This window comes from Jaculus jaculus, chromosome 16 (assembly GCF_020740685.1).
Source record: "Jaculus jaculus isolate mJacJac1 chromosome 16, mJacJac1.mat.Y.cur, whole genome shotgun sequence".
NCBI classification, from domain to species: domain Eukaryota; kingdom Metazoa; phylum Chordata; class Mammalia; order Rodentia; family Dipodidae; genus Jaculus; species Jaculus jaculus.
Genome location: NC_059117.1, coordinates 59,432,669 through 59,460,025, shown reverse-complemented (window position 1 = coordinate 59,460,025; position 27,357 = coordinate 59,432,669). Strand labels below are relative to the sequence as shown.

At 45.0% G+C, this 27,357-nt stretch overlaps 1 protein-coding gene across 2 annotated transcripts in view; it reads right to left on the bottom strand.

Moving 5' to 3' along the window:
* Nucleotides 1-27,357, bottom strand: part of Arhgef3 (Rho guanine nucleotide exchange factor 3) — a 369,200-nt gene that overhangs the window by 204,696 nt on the left and 137,147 nt on the right. The window contains exon 1 of one of the 2 annotated variants that reach the window (XM_004661303.2): nucleotides 4,347-4,446. The exons of the other annotated variant lie outside the window; for it this stretch is intronic. Within the exon in view, the coding sequence (XP_004661360.1) occupies nucleotides 4,347-4,397 (51 nt within the window). The 5' untranslated portion in view covers nucleotides 4,398-4,446. Of the gene's footprint in view, nucleotides 1-4,346; nucleotides 4,447-27,357 lie in introns of those variants that run through there. 2 annotated transcript variants of the gene reach the window in all.

Below are 27,357 nucleotides of genomic sequence, written 5' to 3'. Positions count from 1 at the left end.
CTGGTAGCCACCACTATGTTCTAGAATCAACAGGACGTGGGACCAGAGTCTAGTTTGCTGCTAGCCACTGTTGTGAGTTATTTTCATCACTCTTCAAGAAAACCCTGTAAGGTATGCACCACTTATTATAATTTTATAAAAGAGAAATTAAATCTAGAGAAGTTTGGATTGTAGGGCTCATAAGAGGTAAAGCTGGGACTTGAACCTATACCTGACTGTTTTAAAGTCTATGCCTTTATCCTCACACTCTCCACAGATGCAGAACAACTCTGACCAGAGCTAAGAGGACGAATTTACGAAATTTTTAAAGGGAGCCCTGGCAGAGGGAACTACTATTATTGTCTGGCTAAATGTACAGAGGATGCCCACCAAATTGTCCTATAAACACTCATCTTTATGCCCATATATTAATGCTACTTTCTCTTTTGGTTAGAGAAGCTTCTCTTTTCAGATGGCAGAGACCCCTGGGATGACTCAAAACTCACCACAGTGCTGAGAAGTGACAATGGAGTGTTCAGCACTAAGTGAGACATCTCTATCACGCCCTCCAAGGCTCAGGGTCCATTGTGGAAGAGGCGGTGGAAAGTGTAAGAGCAAAGGAAGGGAGGACTGTTACTGTTTACAGCGCTGTCTTGCAGACACAAAGTGGCCTTGATATTCATGACCTCAGTGCTTAACACCACTTACACGAGACCTGCATAATAGGAGGAGAAAAATGATGACATCAAAATTAGGAGAGAGACTAATTGGAAGGAAGAAGGGATTCAGTGGGGGGTGGGGGGAATCTCAGAGGGGAACAATGCAAGTGCTGGGAGGGGATTATAATCATGGTATAATGTCTATACTTATGGAAGTTGTCGGCAAAATGTTTAAAAAGGCCAGGTGTGGTGGTGCACGCCTTTAATCCCAGCACTTGGGAAGCAGAAATAGGAGGATCGCCATATGTTCAAGGCCAGCCTGAGACTACATAGTGAATTCCAAGACAGCCTGGGCTAGCATGAGACCCTACCTTGAAACACCAAAAAAAAAAAAAAAAAGTTAAAAAATATTTAGCTAGCCTTGGTGGTGCACATCTTTAATCTTAGCACTCGGGAGGCAGAAGTAAGAGGATCACCTTGAGTTTGAGGCCACCCTGAGACTACATAGTGAATTCCAGGTCAGCCTGGGCTACAGTGAGACCCTACCTTGATAAAACAACATTGCATTAACGTGGCTCACATGAAGCAAATAATTTTAAGTATTTTACTTATTTGTTTGCAAGAAAAGAGAAAAGGAGAGGAAGAGAGAGAACACATCAGGACCTCTAGCTATTACAAACAAACTCCAGATGCATGCACCACTTTTTGTATCTGGCTTTACATGAGTCCTGGGGAAGAAAACATTAGGCCATGATGCTTTGTAAGCAAGTGCCTTTTTATATATTTATTTATTTGAGAGAGAGAGAGAGAGAGAGAGAGAGAGAGAGAGAGAGAGAGAGAGAGAGAGACAGGAGAGAGAGAGGGAGAGAAAGGCAGATAAAGAGTGCGCCAAAGCCTCTGGCCACTGCAAATGAACTCCCGCACATGCACCACCTTGTGCACCTGGCTTACATGGATACTGGAGAATCAAACCTGGGTCCTTAAGTTTTGCAGGTAACCACTTAGCCATCACTCCAGCCTAAGCAAGTGCCTTTAATTGCTGAACAATCTCCCCAGCCCAACAAATGATTATTTATTTATTTATTTATTTATTTGAAGCGAGAAGAGAGAGACATAGAGAATAAGAATGGTTGCACCACGGCCTCCAGCCACAGTAAACAAACTCCACGCCACCTTGTGAATCTGGCTTTACATGGATTCCGGGGAATCAATCCTAGGTCCTTAGGCTTCACAGGCAAGTGCCTTAACCACTAGGTGATCTCCCCAGCCCAGTAAATAATTTTAAATGTCAATTTTCCTATCTCAAAGCCTCAAAAACTTGCTCCACAATGAGTGAATAGATAGGAGAATGGGTTGAGAAAGACAGTGAAAGTCACAAGACAGGGTTTCAAATGTATGCCAGTACAATATCAACAGAATAAAAGGAAGCACATCATATATCTAACAAGAGATAAATACCTACAAAATATAGAGAACTCTAGGCCGGGTATGGTGGCATACACCTTTAATCCCAGCACTCAGGAGGCAGAGATAGGAGGATCACCATGAGTTCAAGGCCACCCTGAGACTACATAGTGAATTCCAGGTCAGCTTGGACTAGAATGAAACCTAAAAGCAAAAACAAAAAAGTATATATATGTATGTATTCATATATGTATATGTGTGTGCATGTATATATATATATATATAGATATAGATAGATAGAGAGAGAGAGAGAGAAACAGATCCTAAAAATTATCAACAAAAATCAATCTGATTCAAACATGGGCAAAGGCTGGGCTGGAGAGATGGCTCAGTGGTTAAAGATGCTTGCTTGCAAAGTCTGATGGCCCAGGTTGGATTCTCTAGTACCCATGTAAAGCCAGATGCACAAAGTGGTACATGTGTCTGGGGTTTGTTTGCAGTGGTAGGAGTACCCAGCTAATGCTCTCTCTCCTCTCCCCCCCCCCACTTAAACAAATAAGGGCAAAGAGATGGTGGTGCATCTCTTTAATCCCAGCACTCGGGAGGCAGAGGTAGGAGGACTGCTGTGGGTTCAAGCCCAGTCTGAGACTACATAGTGAATTCCAGGTCCACACTGGAGTGAGTCCCTACCTCAAAAACAAAGCAAAACAGAAAAACAATGGGCTGGAGAGATGGCTTAATGGTTAAGGTACTTGCACGTGAAGCCTAAGGACCCAGGTTTGTTATATGTATGTGTGTGTGTGTGTGTGCGTGTGTGTGTGTGTGTGTGTGTGTATCTCCCAAAAGTGAAATTTCAATCTCAAGGCATTATTTATACATTCATGTCTATAGCAACATTGTTCATAATGCTATAACTTGTAAGCAACTTTTGAGCCCATTGAGGGATGAGGGGTAAGCAAAGCTTCATGTATATTCAAAATAGAATTATTTTTCAGCTTAAAAGGAGAAGATTCTGATAGTATACAATTGATGCACCTTTAGGATGACATGATAACTGAATTAACCCAGTTACACAACAACAAAGACTATTTGACGCAACTTCTGTGAGACATTGTGAAAACTGCAGAGACAAGAGAACCTCAGCAGCCAGGCGGTGATGGCTGCACTGTATCATAAGCGGTATCACTGACAGGTACACATATCAATAGTTACCATGGCAAGATGCATGTTTGGTGAATTTCACCACAGTAAAAATAATTGAAGAAAAAAAGTGTGCTCGTAATAATGGTCCCCTATAAGAATTGGAACCAAGATTGCAAAAGAATAAAATAATAGTTTCAGCACATAATTCTAATTAGAGGAACAGAAGTAACCGGCATTTTCCTTACAAAGTAGTTCCCTATAACTCCAACACCTAATCCCAAACAAATAAAAGAGACAGGAAAGTAATCACAAAGAATTACACCATTATTTTACCCAGAGACAAGACATCTGGGGCTGGAGAGATGGCTTAGCGGTTAATGCGCTTGCCTGCAAAGCCAAAGGACCTAGGTTCAATTCCCCAGGACCAATGTAAGCCAGATGCACAAGGTGGCGCAAGCGTCTGGAATTTGCAGCGACCAGAGGCCCTGGTGTGTCCATTCTCTCTCACTCCCAAGTAAATAAATTAAAATTAAATTTAAATTAAAAAAAAAAATCTCCAGCCATTCCTCCCAAAGTAACCCAAGCCGAGCTCAGACGCTCTGAGGGAAGACTTGGAATCTCCCCCTGAGGATGATCGGACTTGGTCCCGGGAATGAACAGTCTAAACACCAGGACCGCCTACAAAGAATGACTCCGAATGTAAAGAGCTTTCGGGACTTTGGAAAGAGAAGATGGCCTTGGAAATCCCACTTTGAAATCCACAGCAACATCACAACAGGAGGCGGAGGTTGCGTTTCCCCCTCTTCTCCTCCCCATTAATTAAAGCAGGTCTTTTGCACTTCGTGGAGCGCAGGGTGACCAGCCCCCTTGCCTTGTTCTCTTCCAATCACAGTCGCTGGCAGAGGCGCTGCCCGACACGCGGGCCACCTAGCTGGCCAAGGCAAACGCTGCGGTCTCGAACACACCACGCAGCTTCTTCCTGGTTGCGAAAGAGAGGCAGGAAGCCCGCTCCAGCCCTAGGGGTGGTTGTGCAGCCCAGCGCTCTGCACCACTGCACCTCCCACACCTTAGCCCCTGGCACCCAGTGGAGGTGTGGGTAGGCGTACAGAGCATCCTTACCCCCCCCCCGGGGGGGGGGTCTCGGGAGCAGAGGGGGCTTACCTGTGTACAGACCAAGAAACAGCACCACACCATGGGGCGCGCTGACCTCATCCACCCGGACTCCCCAGTCCCTAACTGCAGCGGGCCGTGCACAGGGGACTCTCTGAGCTGCACTGAGCATGGTTTCCTTGAAGCAACTCCTCCCTGCCACTTGAGTTGCATGACAGGAAGTGACAGGGCCATCGGTTACAAGTGTCAGGAGACCCGGGGCTCCCCACCTCCCTGGTTTCCTTGACTGCTACAGCTCCTCTTTCAAAGCTCTTTTGACATCAATCTCTGAGGTCCCCACCTAAAGCCACGCTGGGTGTCCCGGCAGCCCTGAGGGACATGCTGCCTCCCGTCTAGAGTTCTACAGACCTAAACACTAGAACGAAATAGAGACAAGAAAGCATCCCTAAAAGGGGTGCTAAGCGGACTTTGGCGTATTCCCCCAAGATATCAATGGTCCCCTTGAACTTCATGCCCTGCCCAGGACGTGAACCATACACTGAGACCCAATTTAAAAGCAACCACACACCCATCCGCTTCTTTCCTTTTTACTTATGCAAATCTGGTATCGTCCCTCCCCATCCCCTTCACTGTAGCTGCTTCTGGAGACCGCCCACTTGGTCTTCCTGGCTCTTCTTCTCAGGCAAGTTCAGACCTCACGTTTCTCATCTTGCGAACTGATGAATACCCACCACTGTTGTTGTTATAATTCATTCATTTGGGACAGAAAATGAGAGAGGAGAAAGAGGTAGACAGAGAGAGAGAGAGAGAGAAGAAATGGACATGCCAGGACCTGCAAACAAACTCTAGCTGTATGTGCCACTTTAGGCATCTGGTTTTACATGGGGACTGGAGAATAGAACTCGGGCTGGCAGGCTTTGCAAGCAAGTTTCTTTAATCACTGAGACATCTCTCCAGCCCCAGTGTAGGCCTGATTTTTTTTTTTTTTTTACAAAGTACAGACTCCCTTGAGTGACGCAAATGGTCTCACAGGGACCTACAAGGTTCTTCATGAAGTCCACAATAAACCACGACACTTGCACATTGGCCATGGGTCTCAAGCCCACGGGGACCTTCCTACAGTGTAGCATGCAAGGCTGTTGTTGTTCAGTCCTTTAACAGGCTAGAACCTGACTTGCAAACTTATTTCTTTTTTATTTTATTTTAATTTAATTAATTTATTTTTTATTTTATTTATTTATTTATTTATTTATTTTGGTTTTTTGAGGTAGGGTCTCACTCTAGCCCAGGCTGACCTGGAATTCACTCTGTAGTCTCAGGGTGGCCTTGAACTCACGGCGATCCTCCTACCTCTGCCTCCCGAGTGCTGGGATTAAAGGTGTGCGCCACCAAGCCCGGCTTATATATATATATATATATATATATATTTATGGGCTGGAGAGAGGGCTTAGTGGTTAAGTGCTTGCCTGTGAAGCCTAAGGACCCCGGTTTGAGGCTCGATTTCCCAGGACCCACATTAGCCAGATACACGGGGGGGGGGGGTGCATGCATCTGGAATTCATTTGCAGTGGCTGGAAGCTCTGGAGCGCCCATTCTTTCTCTCTGTCTGTCAGTCTCAAATAAATAAATAAAAATAAACAAAAAAATTTTTGATAAATATTTTATTTATTTATTTGAGAAAGAGAGGGAGATAATGGGTGTACCAGGGCCTTCAGCCACTGCAAACGAACTCCAGACATGTGCCACCACATGCATCTGGCTTATGTGGGTTCTGGGGAGTCAAACCTTCACAGGCAAGCACCTTAACTACTAAAGAATCTCTCCAGCCCTGCAAACACATTTGTAACTACAGTGTTTAGTTGCAAAGATGTAGCCCAGGTTTTCCTGGAACCTGCTTGCAAAGGTACAGACTTTGGAGAGTGAACATCTATTTCAGCCTAGTGTCAGTCTAGGGACTCAGCAGAGAGATCAAGTTCATTTAGGCAACTAGCTTCTGATCTAACAGAAGGAAATTCAATCCAGGACTTGACTTTATAGCTTATGAGAAAAGCTTGCCTTGGGCTGGATATATGGCTTAGCAGTTAAGCCATTTGCCTATGAAGCCAAAGGATCCAGCCTTGATTCCCCAGTGCCCACATAAAGCCAGATGCACAAGGTGGCACGTGCATCTGGAGTTCGTTTGCAGTGGCTAGAGGCCCTGGTGTGCCCATTTTCTCTCTCTCTCTTTTCTCTGCCTCTTTCTCTCTTTGCCTCTTAAATAAATAAATAAATGACTTGCCTCATTCATACTATAGGAATTCACAGACACACACACACACACACACACACTGCAGAGAGAGCCAAGAATTAACTGAGCCTGGAAATGTGTGTGTGTGTGTGTGTGTGTGTGTGTGTGTTAAGGGAGGAAAAAGTTTAAGAAGAAATCCTGGGGCAAGAAACCAGGGTTATTAGTGAAAGGTGCTCTGAACAGAAAAGGTGGGGCCACAGCTAGGATGTGGGAACCCCAAGGTGCTTGGAAAAGTGATGTTACTACTTGGATATGTCTAGAGACTGCGCTGACCGAGTTGGCTCTTCAAGGAGAATGGGGGGTTGCACCTATCCAGAGAAAAAGGGAAGTGAAAGTACTGTTAAAAAAAAAAAAAGGTGCTTCTGCCTAAAAGGCAAGCATCTGCGTCACCTTGGGGCTGACACCCAGGAAACGCCCAGCGATGTGTGTCCATCAAACAGCAGTGCTCACCACTGAGTATCAGATGTCCGTGGGATTTTGTTTCTCCTAACCTGACAGGAAGCCATCTCTATAACAAGCAGGGTTGAGCAGTGGCTGGAAGGAACAAGACAGAAGTATCCATCAGAGCCACAAGGGGAGAACGCTACATTTACACAGGCACTCCAACAACCTGAAATCTGCCTGCTTGACCTGCAACTCAGCTAGTGAAGAATGCCACTCTACGAACAACCCCTGGAAGGTTCTTTAAGCCTTTTCTCCTGAGGGGTCTCAATACATGCTACTTCTAAGAATCCCAGTGGCCAAGGCCAGCCTCACCCATGGTGAAATGTGAACAGCCCCAGAGCATGCTGTGGTTTGGTTCAGTGGTGGGGAGAGATGGACCACTCACATTGCCGAATCCTAGAATGATTCAACCTAGCTTCCGGCTGCTGACCGAACAGGAAAGAGGAATCGAAAGCAGTGGGCTGCAGCACTTTGTGGAAGAGGTGAGACCTGAGTGGGCTCCAGGGCAGGGAGGAGTGGAGGAAGGAAGGAGGGAGGCAGGCCGGCAGATGCCCTGGCAGGGCAGCAGTACAGCCCACAAAAAAAAGGAAGGAAAGGCCAGGGCACAGTCATTTCCTCCACTGCAGCTCCCACCCTGACCTGAGGTAAGAGCTTCACTAATAGAACCGGTCCATGAAGATGGAACTCAAGAGAAAAATGTCCATAAGAATCTCCTGACCTGGGGTTGGAGAGATGGCTTAGGGGTGAAGGCACTTGCCTGCAAAGCCAAAGGACCCAGGTTCAATTCCTCAGGACCCAGCTCAGCCAGATGCCTCTTTCTGTCTCTCACTCTCTCAAATAAATAACAAAATAAGCTATTTAAAAAAGAAATTCCCGCCAGGTGTGGTGGCACACACCTTTAATCCCAGCACTCGGGAGGCAGAGGTACGAGGATCGCCATGAGTTCGAGGCCACCCTGAGACTCCATAGTGAATTCCAGGTCAGTCTAGGCTGGTGTGAGACCCTACCTCGAAAAACCAAAAAGAAAAAAAAAATTATTCCTGGGCTGGAGAGATGGCTTAGCGGTTAAGCGCTTGCCTGTGAAGCCTAAGGACCCCGGTTTGAGGCTCGGTTCCCCAGGTCCCACGTTAGCCAGATGTACAAGGGGGCGCACGCGTCTGGAGTTCGTTAGCAGAGGCTGGAAGCCCTGGCGCGCCTATTCTCTCTCTCTCCCTCTATCTGTCCTTCTCTGTGTCTGTCACTCTCAAATAAATAAATAAATAAAAATTAAAAAAAAAATTCCTGACCTGTAACATTCAAGTTCATTTCAAGCTATACAAGGGAAGCTCATGAAAGGGAGTTTTCTCCCCTGGCCTCTAAGAGGCTAGAGGAATACAAATATGTTTCTTCAGTTTTAGAAGTAATATAGGCAAACCATATAGATGGATATCAAATAAAAAATGCATCTTCCCAAGGCCCTCCCTCAGTTTTCTTTGACAGAGGTAAAGGGTTTAACCAGATGTGGACTGTAAGCCATAAACCCTCATGCCCTCAGGACCTAGGGGAAAGTACCTGAAGGCACAGGGCCTGTGAGCATTGGGCATCCTGAGAAAATTTTCATTCCTGCTTGTGGGGGCCCCAAGGAGCTACTGCCGCAGGGTGACCAGACATTCCAGTTTTCTTAAGAGAAGCCTAAAATTCCAGTCTTATGTAAAATCTCCTATTTAAAAAAATTGGTGGTGAGGGGTGCTGGGGAGATGGCTCAGCAGTTAAAGACACTTGTTTGCAAAGCCTGCTGGTCTAGGTTCAATTCCCCAGTACCCATGTAAAGCTAGATGGGCAAAGTAGCACATGTGCATGGAGTTTGCTTGATGCAGCGAGAGGCCCTAGCATGCCATACTTTCTCTCCCTCTCTCTCTCTCTGTAAATGAAATTTTTAAATTAGAAAAATATTGTTTTATGGTGTGTATATACAGATGTGCATGCCATGGTGCACATGTGGAGGTCCGAGGACAGCTTCGAAGTGTCTGTGCTCCACCTTCTTTGAGACAGGTTCTCTCGCCACTGCCAAAAAATTGTCAGACTACAAATGTCAGCCTAGCTGGCTGGTGGGCAACGGATTCTCCTGGCTCCACTTCCCATTGTCTTAGGCACAGATGCATATGACACTTTGCATCTGGCTGTATGTGGGTGCTAGGGAGATGAGCCTGGGCGACCAGGCATTGCAAGCGAGCACCTTTAACTCTCCCCATCGCCCCAGCCCCAAGTCCCCCAGTTTTGAAGGGTTGGCAATTTTCATCATTATAGAAAATATGTTCAGGCCACGCAACACTATGCTGGCTGGATCTGACCCCAAGGGCCACCAGTTCGCAACCTACGGCTGGCCTTCCTTTCAGCTATTTCCATCTGAGTTGCTGGGCATAAAACCTCTTTCTTCTTTTTCTTCCTTCCCCCTCCTTCTCTCCTTCTTTTCTTCTTCCCCTCCTCCTCCTCTTCCCTCAACGGAATAGTACCCTTGTTCACTCACACCCACCTTTCTCGTAACATCCAGGACACTTCCATGTCACGCACATTTCAGCATCTTGACAGAGCCACCATGGAAGAGCCCTGGCTTACCCAACCCCGCCTGCAGAAGTTGCACAAGCACGAGAGGGACCTGAAACGCTGCTTCTCGGTTGCTTATTCCTCTCACCGCTGCCTATGCCGGGCACCTGCCTCGCATCACTTCTCGCCAATACTGATACAATGTAAAGCCAGAATTACTGAAGCCACATGCTGTAACTGCAGGTTTTTGATATTTTAACATGAGCCCTTACCATGTATGTTTGGTTTGTCGTAACAGAGCCTTTATGATTTTATTATTTCTACTTTGCGGGATTTTCAAAACTGAGACTAGAAGGAGTCACAGGAACCTACATACAGCTCAGGCCGGGGTGTGGAGAGGGCGGTCAGGAGGGCAGCTTTAGAGTTGCTGTGATTCTCATGCTACAGTCCCCCCTCCACAACCTCGCCTCCACAACCAGCTAGAAAGCTGCTTTGTAGTATTTAGGGATCTAACATGTTGGACCAAAACCACTGGAGAAGGATGGCTGAAATGAGGCCACTCACTTGTCTCTTGATAAAAAAGAAAAGCCTGGGGTTGGAGAGATGGCTCGGTAGTTCAGGTACTTGCTTGCAAAGCCTAGGTACCCAGATTTGATTCCCCAGTACCCACATAAAGCCAGATGCACAAAATGGCACATGCATATGCAGTTCATTTGCAGTGACTAGAGGCCCTGGAATACCCACTCTTTCTATCTATCTGCCTCTTTCTCTATCAAATACATAAATAACTTAAAATTTTAAAAGATCCATTTTATCCAGGTGTGGTGGCGTATGCCTTTAATCCCAGCACTGGGGAGGCTGAGGAAGAAGGATCATCATGAGTTCAAGGCCAGTCTGGAACTGCATAGTGAATTCCAGGTCAGCATGGGCTACAGTGAGACCCTACCTCAAAAAACAAACAAACAAACAAAAAATCCACTTTAAGGGGGAAAAAAAGCCTCATTTGAAAGCTCTGCTTCCCAGACATTTGAGGTAAACCTTACAGATTAGAGAGTAATGTTAAATGATGAAAAAAACAAAAAGCCAATTATGAAACTGTGGGGGTGTAAGTTTTCTCAGAGTTGGCTATTTTTCTTCAAATGTGTGTAGCTAAATCATACACTTTTGTGTGGAAAACTACCCACAAGGTACTTAAAATGCAAAGGTGGGCCCCTGGGCCTCCACACCTAGCTCAATAACTGACTCCTTGTAAAGTCTAGCCCCCAAATGGGAACTACCAAGATGTCATCCGTACTTCTTGGCGTCATGGGAGCCACTGCTTCCTGTGTTGTTGTTCTACTCCATAGCCAAGGGCCTTTTCTGATAAGTTCCAAGTAGTTTCCTCACCAAAGATATTGTAACGAATATATTTACTGGAATTGTGAGGATTTTATTTGCACAAAACACAATGGTTAGATTTCAGCAGAATTCCTTCTTTGTTAAAATGTCAAGTGTGGTGACACATGCCTGAAATCCCAGCACTTTGGAGGTTGAGTCAGGAGGATCTTGAGTTGACTACATACTGAGATCCTGTCTCAAATAAAATGAAAAGTTAGCAAGCAATGGCAGTTATTCCCATTGAGGTTCCTTTATCTCTTATTTATAAGCAAGTACCTTTAACCACTGAGCCATCTCTCCAGGCCCCCTTAATCTCTTGCTTGTACCCAAGAAGCCATAGAAGTCACAAAAACTTAAGTTAGATAAGTCTCAAAATCTCTAACCACATATCCATTGGATACCTAAAATATTCAATAATTATACAAATTAAAATGAGATAAGGTAATAACAAACAATTTCAGTAGAAATGGGATAGTAACAGACAGAATTTAAAAAGTATAATGTTCGTTGATTTAGGTCAATAAGGTCTCAATAGCAGAAAAGTTTTATTTCACAGATCTTGGTTTCTGAGACTATTGTCAGATTCGAGTACAATAAAAGACAACCAAAATCTTATGCTGTATGGGGCTGGAGAGATGGCTCAGTGGTTAAAGGTGCTTGCCTGCAAAGCCTAATGACCTGGGTTCAATTACCCAGTATCCCTGAAAAGCCAGATGCACAAAGCAGCACATGCATCCGGAGTTAATTTACAGTGGCTAGAGGCCCTGATGTGCCCATTCATTTCCTCTCTCTCTTTCTGATTGCAAATAAATAAATTTTAAAAACGATGCCGTGGTTAAAGGGGCAGTACAGTACTACTTTGTGGTGGTGTTATATTGGCAGACACAGCAAGGCAGTGAGAATGCAGCCTGGAAGTTGACTTGTGGTTTGGCACTTCTATTCAATGTTGTTGGTTTTTTTAAATTTTTTTATTAACATTTTCCATGATTATAAAAAAATATCCCATGGTAATTCCCTCCCTCGCCTCCCCACACTTTCCCCTTTGAAATTCCATTCTCCATCATATTACCTCCCCATCACAATCATATACTTACATATATACAATATCAACCTATTAAGTACCCTCCTCCCTTCCTTTCTCTTCCCTTTATATCTCCTTTTTAACTTACTGGCCTCTGCTACTAAATATTTTCCTTCTCACGCAGAATTATTCAATGTTTTAATACCTAGTCCACAGTGTTGGAAGTAAAACTTGAACAGCTGCTCTGCCCCCTTCACTATGATAAATGGGGTATGCAGACACCACCCCAGGCTACAACTGGACCCAAGTGATTTAACTCAAGAAATTCCAGGACTGGAGAGATGGCTCAGCAGTTAGGGCACTTGCCTGCAAAGCCTAAGGACCTGGGTTCAATTCTCCAGTACTCATATAAAGCCATATTCACAAGGTGGTACATATATCTGGAGTTCATTTGCAGTGGCTAGAGGCCCTGGCTTGCCCATTCTCTCTCTCTCTCTTTCTCTTTCCCCCTCTCTCTCTCTCCCTATACATACATACATACATACATACATACATATATATATATATATATATATATATATATATATATATATATATATACCCCTTTCTTTCTCTCTCTCAAATAAATAAATAAATAAATATATTGAGGGCTCAAGAGATGGATTGGCAGTTAAGGCACTTGCATGTAAAGTCAAAGGACCCAGGTTTGATTCCCCAGGACTTATGTAAGCCAGATGCACAAGATGGCACATGCATCTGGAGTTCATTTGCAGTGGCTAAAGGCTCTGGAATGCCCATTCTCTGTCTCACCTTCTCTGTAAAATTAATAAATAAAAATATAAAATTTTAGCTAGGCATGCTGGCACATGCCTTTAATCCCAGCACTTGGGAGGCAGAGGTAGGAGGATTGCTGTGAGTTCAAGGCCACCCTGAGACTCCATAGTGAATTCCAGGTCAGACTGAGCTAGAGTGAGATCCTACCTCAAAAACACCAAATGATATATATATATATATATATATATATATATATATATATATATATATATATATATATATTTATATATACATATATATATATTTTTTTAAGTCATAAAAATACTTAAAAAAGAAATTCCAGCCACTTGAAAATATTGACGATTTTTTTTTTTTTGAGCCCTACTTAAGAAGACTAAACATGATGAGAAGAAAGTGGAAAGGAACTTGGCTGCCCAGGGTCAAGAAAAATGAAATAGCTGGGCGTGGTGGCGCACGCCTTTAATCCCAGCGCTCGGGAGGCAGAGGTAGGAGGATCGCCTTGAGTTCAAGGCCACCCTGAGACTACAGAGTTAATTCCAGATCAGCCTGGACCAGAGTGAGACCCTACCTCGAAAAACCAAAAAAAAAAAAAAAGAAGAAAAAGAAAAATGAAATAAAGTCTTCCTCTATGGTTCCAACACAAGAACTAAACATCAATGACACGTCAACATGGGCGCCTCAGCAGATTACCAACCAGGGCTAATCCTGAGCGCTTGTGTTGCTGGTTTTGTTACAAGCAATCGTTTGTGTGGGAAAGTGTGTGCTTTTCCTCTCTAAACAATCTGAGTGTTTATAACCAAATTCCTCACATTATTTTGTCACGTCACTGATATGGTCTGAATGTGAAATACCCCCCCACCCCGCCCATGGGCTCATGCTTTCAACATGGAGCTATTCTAGAAGGCCGTGAAGGTCTAGTGAGCAGAAGTAGATCATGAGGGGCAGCCCTCTGAAGGTTCTTCCTGTTCCCCGGTTCATGCATCTCTCTCTCCCTCCCTCCTGCTCCTTTTCTCCCTCTCTCTCATTCTCTCCCTCTCTGCCTCCCCCATACATTCCTGTTGCCATGAACTGAGCTGTCCTCCTGTACCTTCCTCATTATGATGGGGTGAAACCCCTCAGAAACTGTGAGCCACAAAACAGATCCATCCTCTCTTAAGGTGATTCTGCCAAGTGTTGTAGTCAAAGCAACAAAAAAGTAACTTATACAGATTCACAGACAGCTACTCTAAAATGCACATGTGAAGAAAGGAAGGGCTGAAGAGATGGCTTAGTGGTTAAGACATTTGCCTGAAAACACAAAGGACCCAGGTTCAATTCCCTAGGACTCACGTAAGTCAGATGCATGAGGTAGTACATATGTCTGGAATTCATTTGCAGTGGCTAGAGGCCTTACTCTGCCCATTCTCCTTCTCTCTCTCCCTCCCTCCCACTCTCCCTCCTTCTTTCTCTCTCAATCTCCCAAACAAATAAATAATTTTTTAAAAAAAAATTTTAAAAAAGAAAGGAAGGCAATATGTATATATATATATTAGGTGGCCTCTATCAGCCAGAGAATTTCCCTTTTTTGTTTATTTGTTTGAGGTAGGGTCTCATTCTAGCCCAGGCTGACCTGAAATTCACTATGTAGTTTCAGGCTGGCCTCAAAAGTGATCCTACCTCTGCCTCCTGAATGCTGGGATTAAGGTGTGCACCACTATGCCCAACTAACCAAATAATTTTCTGAATTACAAACAGTGATTTGCCATTTGGCATGATACTGCCAAGTCTGGTTAGAAGTGGAAAATCTGAATATGGGACAAGGGTGGTATTTTGGTCAATTGTAACAAATATTCAGAAGGATCTTCAGAAAAATTTGCTTATGTTACAAAAAGCAAGTCAACATTCTTACTTATAAGTTTAAAATAGGTTTTTAAAAAAAGCAAACTTTCTTTTTTTCAAGGTAGGGTATCACTTTAGCCCAGGCTGACCTGGAATTCATTATGTAGTTTCAGGGTGGCCTTGAACTCATACCAACCCTCCTACCTCTTCCTCCTGAGTGCTGGGATAAAAGGTGTGTGTTACCACATTGGCCAAAAATATTTTTACATGCTTTTGTATTTTTTAAATTTATTTATTTATTTATTTATTTATTTATTTATTTATTTATTTATTTATTTATTTATGAGAAAGAGGCCAAGAAAAAAGAATGGATGTGCCAGGACCTCTAGTCATTGCAAATGTACTCCACACATGCAAAAAATAATTTTTTATTAAAAAGTCATCATCATTATTTTGACTCTAGCTACCTCCTTAGGAGTGATTTCTGGAAGCAACTGCCTGGCTGGAATACAAACAGGACATTAATGTGAATTTTGGCTCTGCCATTTACTAGTAGGATGACCTGGTAAATCACTTAACTTTCTTGACCTTTAGTTTCCTGGTGTGTGAAAGGGAAATAATGGTTCCTTTATCCCCCACCGGGCAGCAGAGAGGACTGCAGGGCATCAGCACGTGTGTAAAGGTAGAGCAGGCCTGTGTGGTGTTGCATACCTCTAATCCCACCACTTGGGAGACAGAGGTAGTAGCATTGATGAGTTCAAGGTCACCCTAAAACAACACAGTGAATTCCAGGTCAGCCCCTGGGCTAAAGCAAGACCCTACTTCGAAAAACTAAAAGAAAAACTAAAAACTTAAAAAAAAAACAGGGGATGGGGCCTGGAAAGATGGCTCAGCAATTAAGGTGCTTGCCTTCAAAGCGTAACAACCCAAGTTGGATTCCCCAGTACCCACATAAAGCCAGATGCACAGAGTGGTACATGCATCTAGAGTTCATTTGCAATAGCAAGAGGCATTGGCTCTTCCTTACCCTCCCCTTGCAAATAAATAATTTTTAAAAGATGGTTGAACTTGGAACAGATCATTCTCAGCAAACTCACCCAATCACATAAAGACAATCGTCACATGGTCTCACTCATCTGTGCCTCCTAACCTGAATCTGCCCGAGATTCTGACATACCTAATAGGCATCTCGAGGACCGGACAATAGGGAGGGTGGGGCGGGAGGGGAGGCTAAGGGTGGGGGCGGGGGACGCAAAACTGGACCCAAATGGAACTGGTACCATAAAATCCTGTATCTTGAAAGACAGACTAAAAGGTTGAACTTTCATCAATCAGGTCCTTAGAGGGAACACCTGAATCACAAGGCCCTGGAGAGGGTATGATAAAGACTAACCTTAATCTTCTCCTATCTATCTATCTGTCTGTCTGTCTGTCTGTCTGTCTGTCTGTCTGTCTGTCTATCTCTCTCTTCTCTCTTTCTCTTGTATATTACCTATCTTTTTCTTCCTTCTTGTCACTTGGCGCTGGCCTATAACTGCCAGTACCAGGATGCCGTTAACATCCACAATGAGCTGTTGATCAGAGAGACTTACATGATTTCCCAAAAGAAGACAGATTTCTGTCAGAGCACTTGATGATCCTCCAAAGGTTAATGGTAAGACTCTACTGCAGAAGACACCATTGCTGTTGTGTCTGGAGTTCGTTTGCAGTGACCAGAGGCCCTATGTGCCCCCCCCCCTCTCTCTCAAATAAATAAAACACTCTCCAAAAAAATACCAAGAGATTTAGAAGTACATTGTCCCCATAATGCACAGCACTCCTTTGACCTGCACAGTATATTTTTTTTTCCTTTTTGGGGGGGGGATACGTTCCTGTGTGCTTCAGGAATACAGTTTGCTACTTGGTCCTCTTAAACCAAAATCAGAAAGGAATCACAAATACATTGGAAACCAGCAAACCAAATGGGATGCTGGGAAAGGGCTCCAGCTTCCTGCCGAAGCCCTACAGGGTCCTGTCTGTAAGTGGAACCCCCCCCCCAACCGGCCCAGTCACCACATCCCCACTCACATACTGTCCCTTTAAGTGAGACTTCCTGGTGAGACAGAGATTTCTCAATGCAGCTTCCTGGAGACCACATACATAAACAATAAACTCTGCTGCAGAATCCCAGACAATACAGACCACATGGCTATAACAAGAAGTAATTATAAAGGCTCACAATGGCCAGAGCATTTCCAACAGGAATGGAGTTCTGTGATAAACATGGGGGAAACACATTACCCACACACCTGCGCAGACTGAGCTGCCGTTTGGAATCATAGCTCCTAACCTCTAGTGAGACACAGCTGCTTCCAAATTCAGTGTTATTAAAAACAAAGCCACTGTTCAGGAGGGGACATGTTGGGCCGTTCTTAAGAGCTTCCCCATGCCTGTCCACTAAATGCACACCGAGGCCAAGTGACCCCCAGGCAGCCTGTTACTGCCTCAGGGATCTGACAACCATGGGCATGTGTGGATGCTGAACTCTCTTTCTCTCTTTTTAATATTTTCATTTATTTATTTGCAAGCAGAGAGAGACAGAGAATGGGCACGCCAGGCCCTCTAGCTGCTGCAAACAAAACTCCAGATGCATGCGCCACATTGTGTGTCCAGCTTTACATGGGTAGTGGGTAGCTGAACCCCCCCCCCCAGCTTGTGCAACAGAGCCCACAGACTTCCAGTGAGGAAGAAACACTGCACACGTGCTTCCCACATGGCTTCCTTTGCAGCCAGGGAACAGGAGCAAGAGCCAGGCTCAGCCCATTAGATGCTCTCACCCCAGACCAGGCCTCAGGAGCCTGGGGGTTAATCAGTGGAGATACTGTTTGCCAGGGCTGTGACGACTCGCAGAGGGATCAGCCAGGTTTCTAGGGTTGCTGGTGCAAACAGTGGCATCCACCCTGCCCAACAGTGGCAGCAATGGTGTCCTTAAGAGATCTGGGGACCAGCCAGGCATGGAAGGTGCACATCTTTAAGTGCACACCTTGAATCCTAGCACTTGGGAGATAGAGGTAGGGGGAGTGCCATGAGTTCAAGGCCAGCCTGAGACAACATAGTGAATTCTAGGTCAGCCTAAGCCTTACCTTGAAAAAGAGAGAGAGAGAGAGAGACCTGCTGACCTCTTATCTCAAGCTGAGGTCATACATTCTCTTCCATGACAGAAACCTTCCCATCCCTGGGCCTTTTCACCTGCTAGTCCTTCTCTCTAGAAAGCTCCTCTCCATGTAACAGAAACAACCTTCTCCCCATTCAGTTTCAGCTCATAGGAGGCCTTTACTGCCCAGGCTCTCCAAAAGATCATGTTCCAAACCACACATCTTACTCTTTGTCAAGATCTGTTGGGCACTTGTCACATCCTGTGACTAATTTTCATGATTAATACAATAGTCACTCCCACTGTCTGAGGGTTCACCATGGGCCAGATGGTAGGCTAAGTTCACAGGAGTTGATGACCACCCTATGAGCTCAGTGCTTTTATCATTCCTGTTATAGACAGGGCATAGGCTGAGTGTCATTAAGAAAGTTGTCCCAGCTGACAAGTACACTTCACAAAGTAATAGCTGAGTAAATTGATTTCCTAACCATCCCAGTATATGTGACTTGATGGTCAAAACAGCAATTTTAATTATTTAATAATAAAAGTACTTCATAATGATGCAGAAAATGGCATATGGTGATCAAGTCCACTGTACAAGTACAAAGCCAAGTTCTGGAAATGCAGAATGGTATTTTATATTTTATTAATTCTTTTTGTATCACTGTTTTCCACTCTTCCTGTGGACAAATAACAGTTGCTTTACCAATATGTTTTTTCATCCATTTTGATTGCCCCTCCCACTCACAAAAGCTGCACCACAGGGTGAGCCCACCCACCAGAATGTTGGTGGTGATGGGTGAAGGCTTTAGATTCCTCTTTTATGGAATGTTACTTCCCTGCACCAGTGGGCATTTGTGGCATGGGCCAGTAGTGATAAGAGTAGGGAAAGCTGTCAGAAACTGTTTTTAAAGGTGCAGAACTCCTATGATTTCTTGAGTCAAAATGACTCCTAATTGATTTCAAAATTGGTTTTGTGTTTAAGATCAAAATTAGGAGACAAAACAGAAGCACTTGTTCAGATCCATTTGTGTGTTTGACAGAAGAACATCGGGTCTGGGCTCTGTAGCAGCACAGTACTCCATACAGGGATGCAGTGTGCTTAGGTAAATTTAAAATAAAGTTTTAGGTGTGTAAAAAAAAAAAAAAAGAAAGAAAGAAAGAAAGAAAGTTGTCCCAAGCAGGGTGTGGTGATGCACGCCTTTCATCCCCGCACACGGGAGGCAGAGGTAGGAGGATAGCCGTGAGTTCTAGGCCATCCCAAGACTACATAGTGAATTCCAGGTCAGCCTGGGCTAGAGTGAGACTCTACATCAGGAAAAAAAAAAAAAAAAAAGAGGAAAAGTAAAGAAAAGAAAGTTGTCCCATATGCCAGGTTTGGCAGAGGTGGACCAAGAACTTGGGTGTGCATCATGGGCTATTTTTGAGGAGGCCCTGACACACCCATATTTTCTCTCTCTCTCTCTCTCCCTCCCTCCCTCCCTCTCTCCCTCTCTCCCTCTCTCTCTCTGTCTCGTTCTGTCTCGAATAAATAAAATTACTTTTCAAAAAAGAAGAAATAATGGCAACTTCCTAGAAACTATATAAGATTTTTTAAAATTCACAGCACTCTGGAGACAGAGGTAGGAAGAGTCCTGTGAGTTTAAGGCCAGCTAGAACTACAGAGTGAGGTCCAGGTTAGCCTGAGCTACAGTGAGATCTTAGCTCAAAACAAAACAAAAAGATCATAGACAATAAATCCCATGTGTCACAAAAAAGGGGCATTATAAGTTTCCTCATGTAGGAATGTGAATATGTGCAAATCTATATTGCTGGTGTTAATATATATTAACTATGCATAATAATCATGATATGTAACACTGCATCTACTCACTAAATGTAATAGTAACATTATATAATCACTCCCTGGACCTGACCCTCAAAGAATCTGTCAAAAAATATAAAATAGTGTCTAAGTAGGAAGCCCCAAGAGTAGGCACCTGGGGAGTGTATGTGCTTTGTATACAATCAGGGACATACACCTTTAATCCTAGCTCTCAGGAGGCAGAGGTAGGAGGATCACTGTGAGTTCAAGGCCACCCTGAGAATACATAGTAAATTCCAGATCAGCATGGGCTAGAACAAAACCCTATCTTAAGAAACAAACAAAAAGAAAAGAAAAGAAAGAAACTTCAAAGATGAGGGACCCAGAGGCCCGAGTTCGTTCACATGAGCGCAGGCTTGGGAAAATCACTTGTAAGACCTTGGTGTCCTCAGCTCTGCAAAGTAGGAGCAACAGCATCTCCTTCCTGCTGTGTGCCAAGCACCTATTCTCAGCTTTATGTATTTGCACATAGATCTTCTCAACAGCCCATGAATCAGACAGTTATGAGAAGCCTGCATTTTTTTAATTTTCAAGGTGAGGTCTTGCTCTAGCCCAAGCAGACCTGGAATTCACTAGTCTCAGCCTCTAACTCACAGCTATCTTCCTGCTTCACCTTCCCGAGTGCTTGGATGAAAGGCGTGTGCCACCACGCCTCACTCTACAGGGCTTGAATTGTCAAATGATGTTCTGTTTTGTTTTGTTTCAAAGTAGAGTCTCACTCTAGCCCAGGCTAACCTGAAACTCCTTCTGTAGTCCCAGGTTGGCCTCAAACTCATGGCAATCCCCCTACCTCTGCCTCCTGAGCACTGAGATCAAAGGTGTGTGCCTGTATCACACAGTAGAAAACCAGAGACATTGAGCAGTCACCAAAGAGCACCCAATTAGATTGACAGGCAGGACATCGGACCTGGATTGTGTACGCTAAGCCATGCGCAGGGTGGGAAGTATGCCCTCCCCAGCCTCTATTTAGCCCAAAGAGTTGGCCAGTGTATACTAAGGAATTACCCTTAATGAGAGCACATGATTTCCCATGGAGGACCCTTAATGTGCTTCTGACTCCCAGAGGAAAAGGAAATGCCTCCCTGTTTGGAATACTTTATTATCATTATTATTATTATTATTATTGAGAGAAAAGGAGGAGGAGAGGGAGGGAGAGAGAGACCAGGCACTCCAGGACCTCTAGCCCCTGCAAATGAACTCCAGATGCATGTGCTACCTTGTATATCTGGCTTATGTGGGTACTGGAGACTCGAACCTGGGTCCTTTGGCTTGTCGGGCAAGCGCCTTGACTGCTAAGCCATCTCTCCAGCCCCTGTTTGGAAGTTTTTTTACGGTACTGTGTTGAATGCCCACCTGCATCATCATCCTCATCACCATGGCAACGCTCTGAGGCAAGAATTGCAGGATCCGAGGCTCAGAGAAGTTGAGTTCTTATCTGCAGTCACAGAAAGCATCTAGAACCGGACGTCCAATCAAACTTGGATGTGGGTTCTGGAACACCACCCCTCCCTGTCCCTCGAGCTCTTCACCTCACCCCATCATTAACCCCACTCTGAAAGCTAATCCTGCCCCAGGATAATGGCAGTGGGAGTTGGCAGAGAGAGCATGGCACAATCTGTAATGACTGCAGACGACGACGCTTGCATCTAAAAGCTGAACTGTGTCCACGTGAACATACACACTCCAGGGCTGGAGAGATGGCTTAGCGCTTAAGCACTTGCCTGTGAAGCCTAAGGACCCCGGTTCGAGGCTCGGTTCCCCAGGTCCCACGTTAGCCAGATGCACAAGGGGGCGCACGCGTCTGGAGTTTGTTTGCAGAGGCTGGAAGCCCTGGCGCGCCCATTCTCTCTCTCTCTCTCTCTCTCTCTCTCTCTCTCTCCCTCTATCTGTCTTTCTCTCTGTGTCTGTCGCTCTCAAATAAACAAATAAATAAAATTTAAAAAAAAAAAAGAGGCAGATCATGTTCTGGCCACAGAGAATGTAAAAAAAAAAACAACAAAAAACATACACACTCCAGGTCCAGTGTCCTGCCTGTCAATCTAATTGGGTGCTCTTTGGTGACTGCTCAATGTCTCTGAGTCTCTGGTTTTCTACTGTGTGATACAGGCGTACACCTTTGATCTCAGTGCTCAGGAGGATTGCCATGAGTTTGAGGCCAACCTGGGACTACAGAAGGAGTTTCAGGTTAGCCTGGGCTAGAGTGAGACCCTTCTTTGAAACAAAACAAAACAGAAAATCATTTGGCATTTGAGCCTGGTGTGTGCCCAAGTCTGCCTTCACTGGAGACATGTGGGATGAATGGTTACACCATGGGATTTAGAAAATGGAGCCTCACCTGAAAACAAGGTCAAAAATATGCCCAGAAATGGCCAGGAATGAGGTGAGATGTTGAGGCAGTTAGAATGGCTGAGACCCTGAAAGTAAAGGCAGGAATATCTTTAAGTCTGCCCTTGCAGTCTCCACTTGGCTAGAGACCAGAGGAACTGAGGTAACTTTTGCCTAGAGTTCCCTAGATCTGTTTTTCTATAAACAACCTGAGCTCATCCTGGGAGGGAGGTCCCCTTTCCTAGAATTTAAATCTAATCCTGTCACGGTCAACTTCAGTCCCCAGAACTTAGTGGCATGGCTGGCCTCTTCCTGAACTAACCCCTAGCCCAGACCAATCAGCTGTCTCTCTGGCTCACCCGAGCCTGAAAGGGAAGCCCACCACAATCAGATTATAAATAGACCCTTAGCAGGGGGACAAGTTCTCTTGGCTGTCCGGTTCATCACTCCTGAGCCTCCAGGTTCTGGTAAGTGTCCCCTTGCCTCAGCTAGGCTGAGCAGAGATGAGGAAGAGCCTGCCCGACTCCTCTCTACCCCTCCTGCCCTCCACATGGTAGGAGCTCTCTGCACTTCCTTCTCTTTCGTATCTAGTAAAATCTCCCTAAATCGTACCCTCTGGCCTATGGATTTTAATTCTTCTTTTTCTCATTTATTTATTTATAAGATAGAGAGGGAAAAGAATGAGTACCTCAGGGCCTCTAGCTATACAATCTCCAGACACATGCGCCACCATATGCATCTGGCTTATATGGGTTCTGGGAAATGGAACGTAGGAACTTAGGCTTTGCAAGCAAATACCTTAACCACTAAGCAATCTCTGCAGCCATGGATTTTAATTCTTTAAATTCATAAGACAAGAACCCAGGGTGCCCTAAATTTATTGGTACATTGGCAAAGAACCCTCAAATTCCTATTTCAACATCAACCCAGAGTGGGGACGAATTCATTTGTGGAATGACAAGGAACATAAGATAGGACTATGGATGAGCTGGACCACCCCAATAATCATTCCTGGGTAGGAAACACATTACCCAGCACATGGGTCCACAAGGGACAGTGTGGGCTTCCTCATTCCAGCACAAGCCGCTGTCTTGCCCAGAGTCTCATGTCCAGGTGAGATGGCCTTGCTGCCCACAACTCCCCCAAGTGACAGCAAAAGGCCTGCGTCTGCCCACTCTGGGAAAGTGCATCCCCTGTATTAGAGAGTGAGCTCCAGAAGGACGTGCCTGGTGAATGGAGACGTGGAAGGAGGTACAGAGAGCAGCGGGGGGAAACCAGACTTTTAACTCTTCCTGATGCTCCTTTTACTATCTCCAGATCATGAAGGTATTTGTGCCAACAGAGTCCATTCCAAGTGGCTGCAATCACGGGTAGTGGTTCTTGAAAGTCATTCCAGCTCTACTTTCTTTTTTCTTTCTTTCTTTTTTTTTTTTTTTTACTTTTTTAAAAATGTATTTGTGAGAAGAGAGAGCACACCAGGGCCTCCTGCTGCTGCAAATCAACTCCACATGCAGATACCACTTTGTGCATCTGGTTTTATGTGGGTACTGGGGAATGTGGACCCTGGTTGGTAGGCTTTGTAAGTAAGCACTTTTAACTGTTGAACCACCTGCCCAGCCCATTTTTTAATTCTTTTAAATTTTTAGGTAGGCATGGTGGTGTATACCTTTAATCCCAGCACTGGGTAAGCAGAGGTAGGAGGATTGCTGTGAGTTTGAGGCCACTCTGAGACTAGACAGTGAATTCCAGGTCAGCCTGGCCTAGAGTGAGACCTGCCTCAAAAAAAAACCAACATTTTTTAATTTTAATTTTTGGTAATTTCACACATGCATATGTTTTGATATTTGCTGCTCAATGTCTTCTCTTACCCCCTCCCACTAAACTCCTTCTTCCAAACTAATCCTTCCTACTTTCATGTGTTTTCCTCTTTTTATGACCCACTGAGTTAAATTCATGCTGCTGACATGAGCATGGATGAGGGGTTATTTACCAGAGGATGGGAAACTTACCAGTGGTTACACCACTAAAGAACATGACTCCCAGGCTGGAGAGATGGCTTAGCGGCTAAGGCAGTTGCCTGAAAGCCAAAGGACCAAGGTTCCATCCCCCAAGACCTACATAGGCCAGATGCTCAAGGTGGGGCATGTGTCTGGAGTTTGTCTGCAGCAGCTGGAGGCCCTGCAATGGCCATTTTCTCTTTATCTGCCTCTTTCTCTCCCTCTCACTGCCCTACCCCCAAATAAATTAAATTTAACTAATTATAAAAAGGAAAATTAGGGCTGGAGAGATGGCTTAGCGGTTAAGCGCTTGCCTGTGAAGCCTAAGGACCCCGGTTCGAGGCTCGGTTCCCCAGGTCCCACGTTAGCCAGATGCACAAGGGGGCGCACGCGTCTGGAGTTCGTTTGCAGAGGCTGGAAGCCCTGGCGCGCCCATTCTCTCTCTCTCTCTCTCCCTCTATCTGTCTTTCTCTCTGTGTCTGTCGCTCTCAAATAAATAAATAAAAATTTTTTTAAAAAAAAGGAAAATTAAAAGAAAACCATGATTCCCCTCTCTCCCAGCAACTATTAACTGCCAGTGGCTTTTCGGGGTGGGTGGGGTCTCATGAGCCCTTCCCATGCACATGATGGAATATTGACCAACTCAGTCTTATGCAGGAAACCACGGCTGCTGTGAGTTCACGGGTGTAAGAGCCACGTTGCACCCACCAGACAGCACTTCACAGCACTCCTCTCCATCCTCTCACTCTCACATCCTTTGTACCCCTCTCCTGCAGAGCTTCCTAAGCCTTGGAGGGCCATCCCTGTTTCCTCCAGCAAAAGAAAACAAACCACATGCCAGCTTCCATCACCCCAATTCCTGGTTAGGCAAAAGCTGAACTGAGTTCACAAGCTGAATCTAGACAGTTCCCCAAGTCAGAATGTTCCTCCAACTGTGACATGTTACAGATAACATCACCTGTGCATGTCTCTGAAGTCGGAATCGTAATTGGGTCAGGGTAGAACCTAAGATTCTGAATCTCTAACCAGCTTCATGCACTGCTTCTCCAGCTCACACAGAGCTCACGTTGAGACCCTGAGATCACCTCCCTCAGATTGATTTTCTATGCTCTTACAATCACAGTGAAAATTGGTCTTCTAAGAGCAAAGAACGCTTGTGTCCTTCAAGCTTGTTTCCAGGCATTCATTAGAACCTCAGCACTGGGCTGGAGAGATGGCTTAGCGGTTAAGCGCTTGCCTGTGAAGCCTAAGGACCCCGGTTCGAGGCTCGATTCCCCAGGACCCACGTTAGCCAGATGCACAAGGGGGCGCACGCGTCTGGAGTTCGTTTGCAGAGGCTGGAAGCCCTGGCGCGCCCATTCTCTCTCTCTCCCTCTATCTGTCTTTCTCTCTGTGTCTGTCGCTCTCAAATAAATAAATCTTAAAAAAAAAAAAAAAAAAGAACCTCAGCACTTTCCAAGTTATTGCATTAACTGCAGAATGACTATTCTTGAAGGAAAACTTGCTTCAATGCTAGTAGCTAAAGAAATCTGGCATCTTTTCCTTCCCTTGGTGGAAGCTTCTTAAATAGCTCTGGATGCTCTGAGGTACAAAGCACCTAAGCCTCAAAGGGCACAGCAACCAGGCATCCTGCCTTCCTTCCCAGTGTCCTCTCCAGGGATGCTCCTCTTCCTACCTGGGATGACCAGCCTGCTACAGTGTGACCACACTCCTGAGGCTGGGTCATCTGCTAGGGACCTCTTGGGCACTTGAGCACTGACTTACCAGTCCCCACCTGAGAGGCACTTCAGAGAGAAACAGAGAGAGAATAGGCATGCCAGGTCCTCTAGCCACTGCAAACAAACTCCAGATGTATGTGCCATCTTGTGCATCTGACTTACATGGGTACTAGGGAATCAAACATGGGTCCTTAGTCTTTTCAGTCAAGCACCTTAACCGCTAAGCCATCTCCCCAACCCAAGCCAGCATTTTTTTACATGGCTGGTGTCAGCTGCCCTGACCTGTCACTCAAACAGTACAAGAGGCACTCAAGGTACTACCTCACCATAGCCACCATCCCCTGCCAGGCCAGAAGCAATGAAGGCAGAAGCTGTGAGTGTCAGTAGATGAATGTCTAATTAAAAAAAAAAAAAAAAAGATAACAAAGCCAGACATGGTGGCACACGCCTTTAATTGCAGCATTTGGAAGGCCACCCTGAGACTACATAAAGAATTATAGGTCAGCCTGGGCTAGAGTGAGACCCTATCTTGGGCGGGGGGGAACCTAACAAACAGGCAAAAAATGTTCTTAATTCCTCCTATTGCTAAACCAGAGATGGTAGACATTGGGTTCTTCAAGAAATACAACCTGATAGACTCTATTGCTGAAGACTCCACATGCTTGGGCTGCAAAACACTGAGCAATCAAGCTGGAGCTGAGCTGCAAGCCTATTCCCTGTTGACTAGCTGTCAGAAAGCTGGAAAGAGCTATGCTGAATGCAGCCATTTGGAAGAGAGAAGTTAAATGGTGTTACATAGCATTTAACATTGGACACTGCAAGCCTTAGGCTGCTCAGCCATGCCAAATATGCTAACTGGTGCAATAGTGACATGTCTATTATGGGGGAAACCCAACCACTCTCTAAGTGGGTTGGAGGCCCACTCCACAGGAGGGAATACATAGCTGATACTGAAAACCTATCAAAAGCCTATGGCTGGGTAGGTCATGAGCCACAAGGGAATAACACCTGCTGTTGTCTGGCTAAATGTATATGCTATGCTCACCAAAATGCCCAGTGGGCACTTCTTTGAATACCCATATGTTAATACTACTCTCATTTTTGTGGGGTGACTCAAAAGTCACCATAGTGCTGAGAAGTGACAGTGGAGTGCTCAGCACTGAGACATCTCTATCACACCTTCCAAGGCTATAAGAACAAAGGAAGCATAGGACTGCTTACAATGCAATGCTCCAGACACAAAATGGCCTTGATATTAATGACCAGTGCCTGGCCCTACCTACATAAGACCTTCAAAATAGCAGGAAAGGATGATGACATCAAAATAAAACAGAGACTAATTGGAAGGGGGGATGAGATAGAGGGTGGATTTGAGAGGGGGAGAATTGGAGTGGGGGGAGGAATTATCATATTTTATTGTTTGTACCTATGGAATCTGTCAATAAAAAGTTTCCAAAAAAGGGGCTGGAGAGATGGCTTAGCAGTTAAGATACTTGCCTACAAAGCCAAAGGATCCCGGTTCAATTCTCCAGGACCCACGTAAACCAGATGCACAAGGGGGCACATGCATATGCAGTTCATTTGCAGTGGCTGGAGGCCCTAGCATTACCATTCTCTCTCTCTCTTTTTATCTCTACCAAATAAATAAATAAAATATTTTTTAAAGTTTTTTTAAAAATACACCCTGTGTCAAAGGATAAGGAGCAGAAGGCATCCCAGGGGCAAGACACTCAGAAAGAGACCTGTATGTTGCTCCTGGT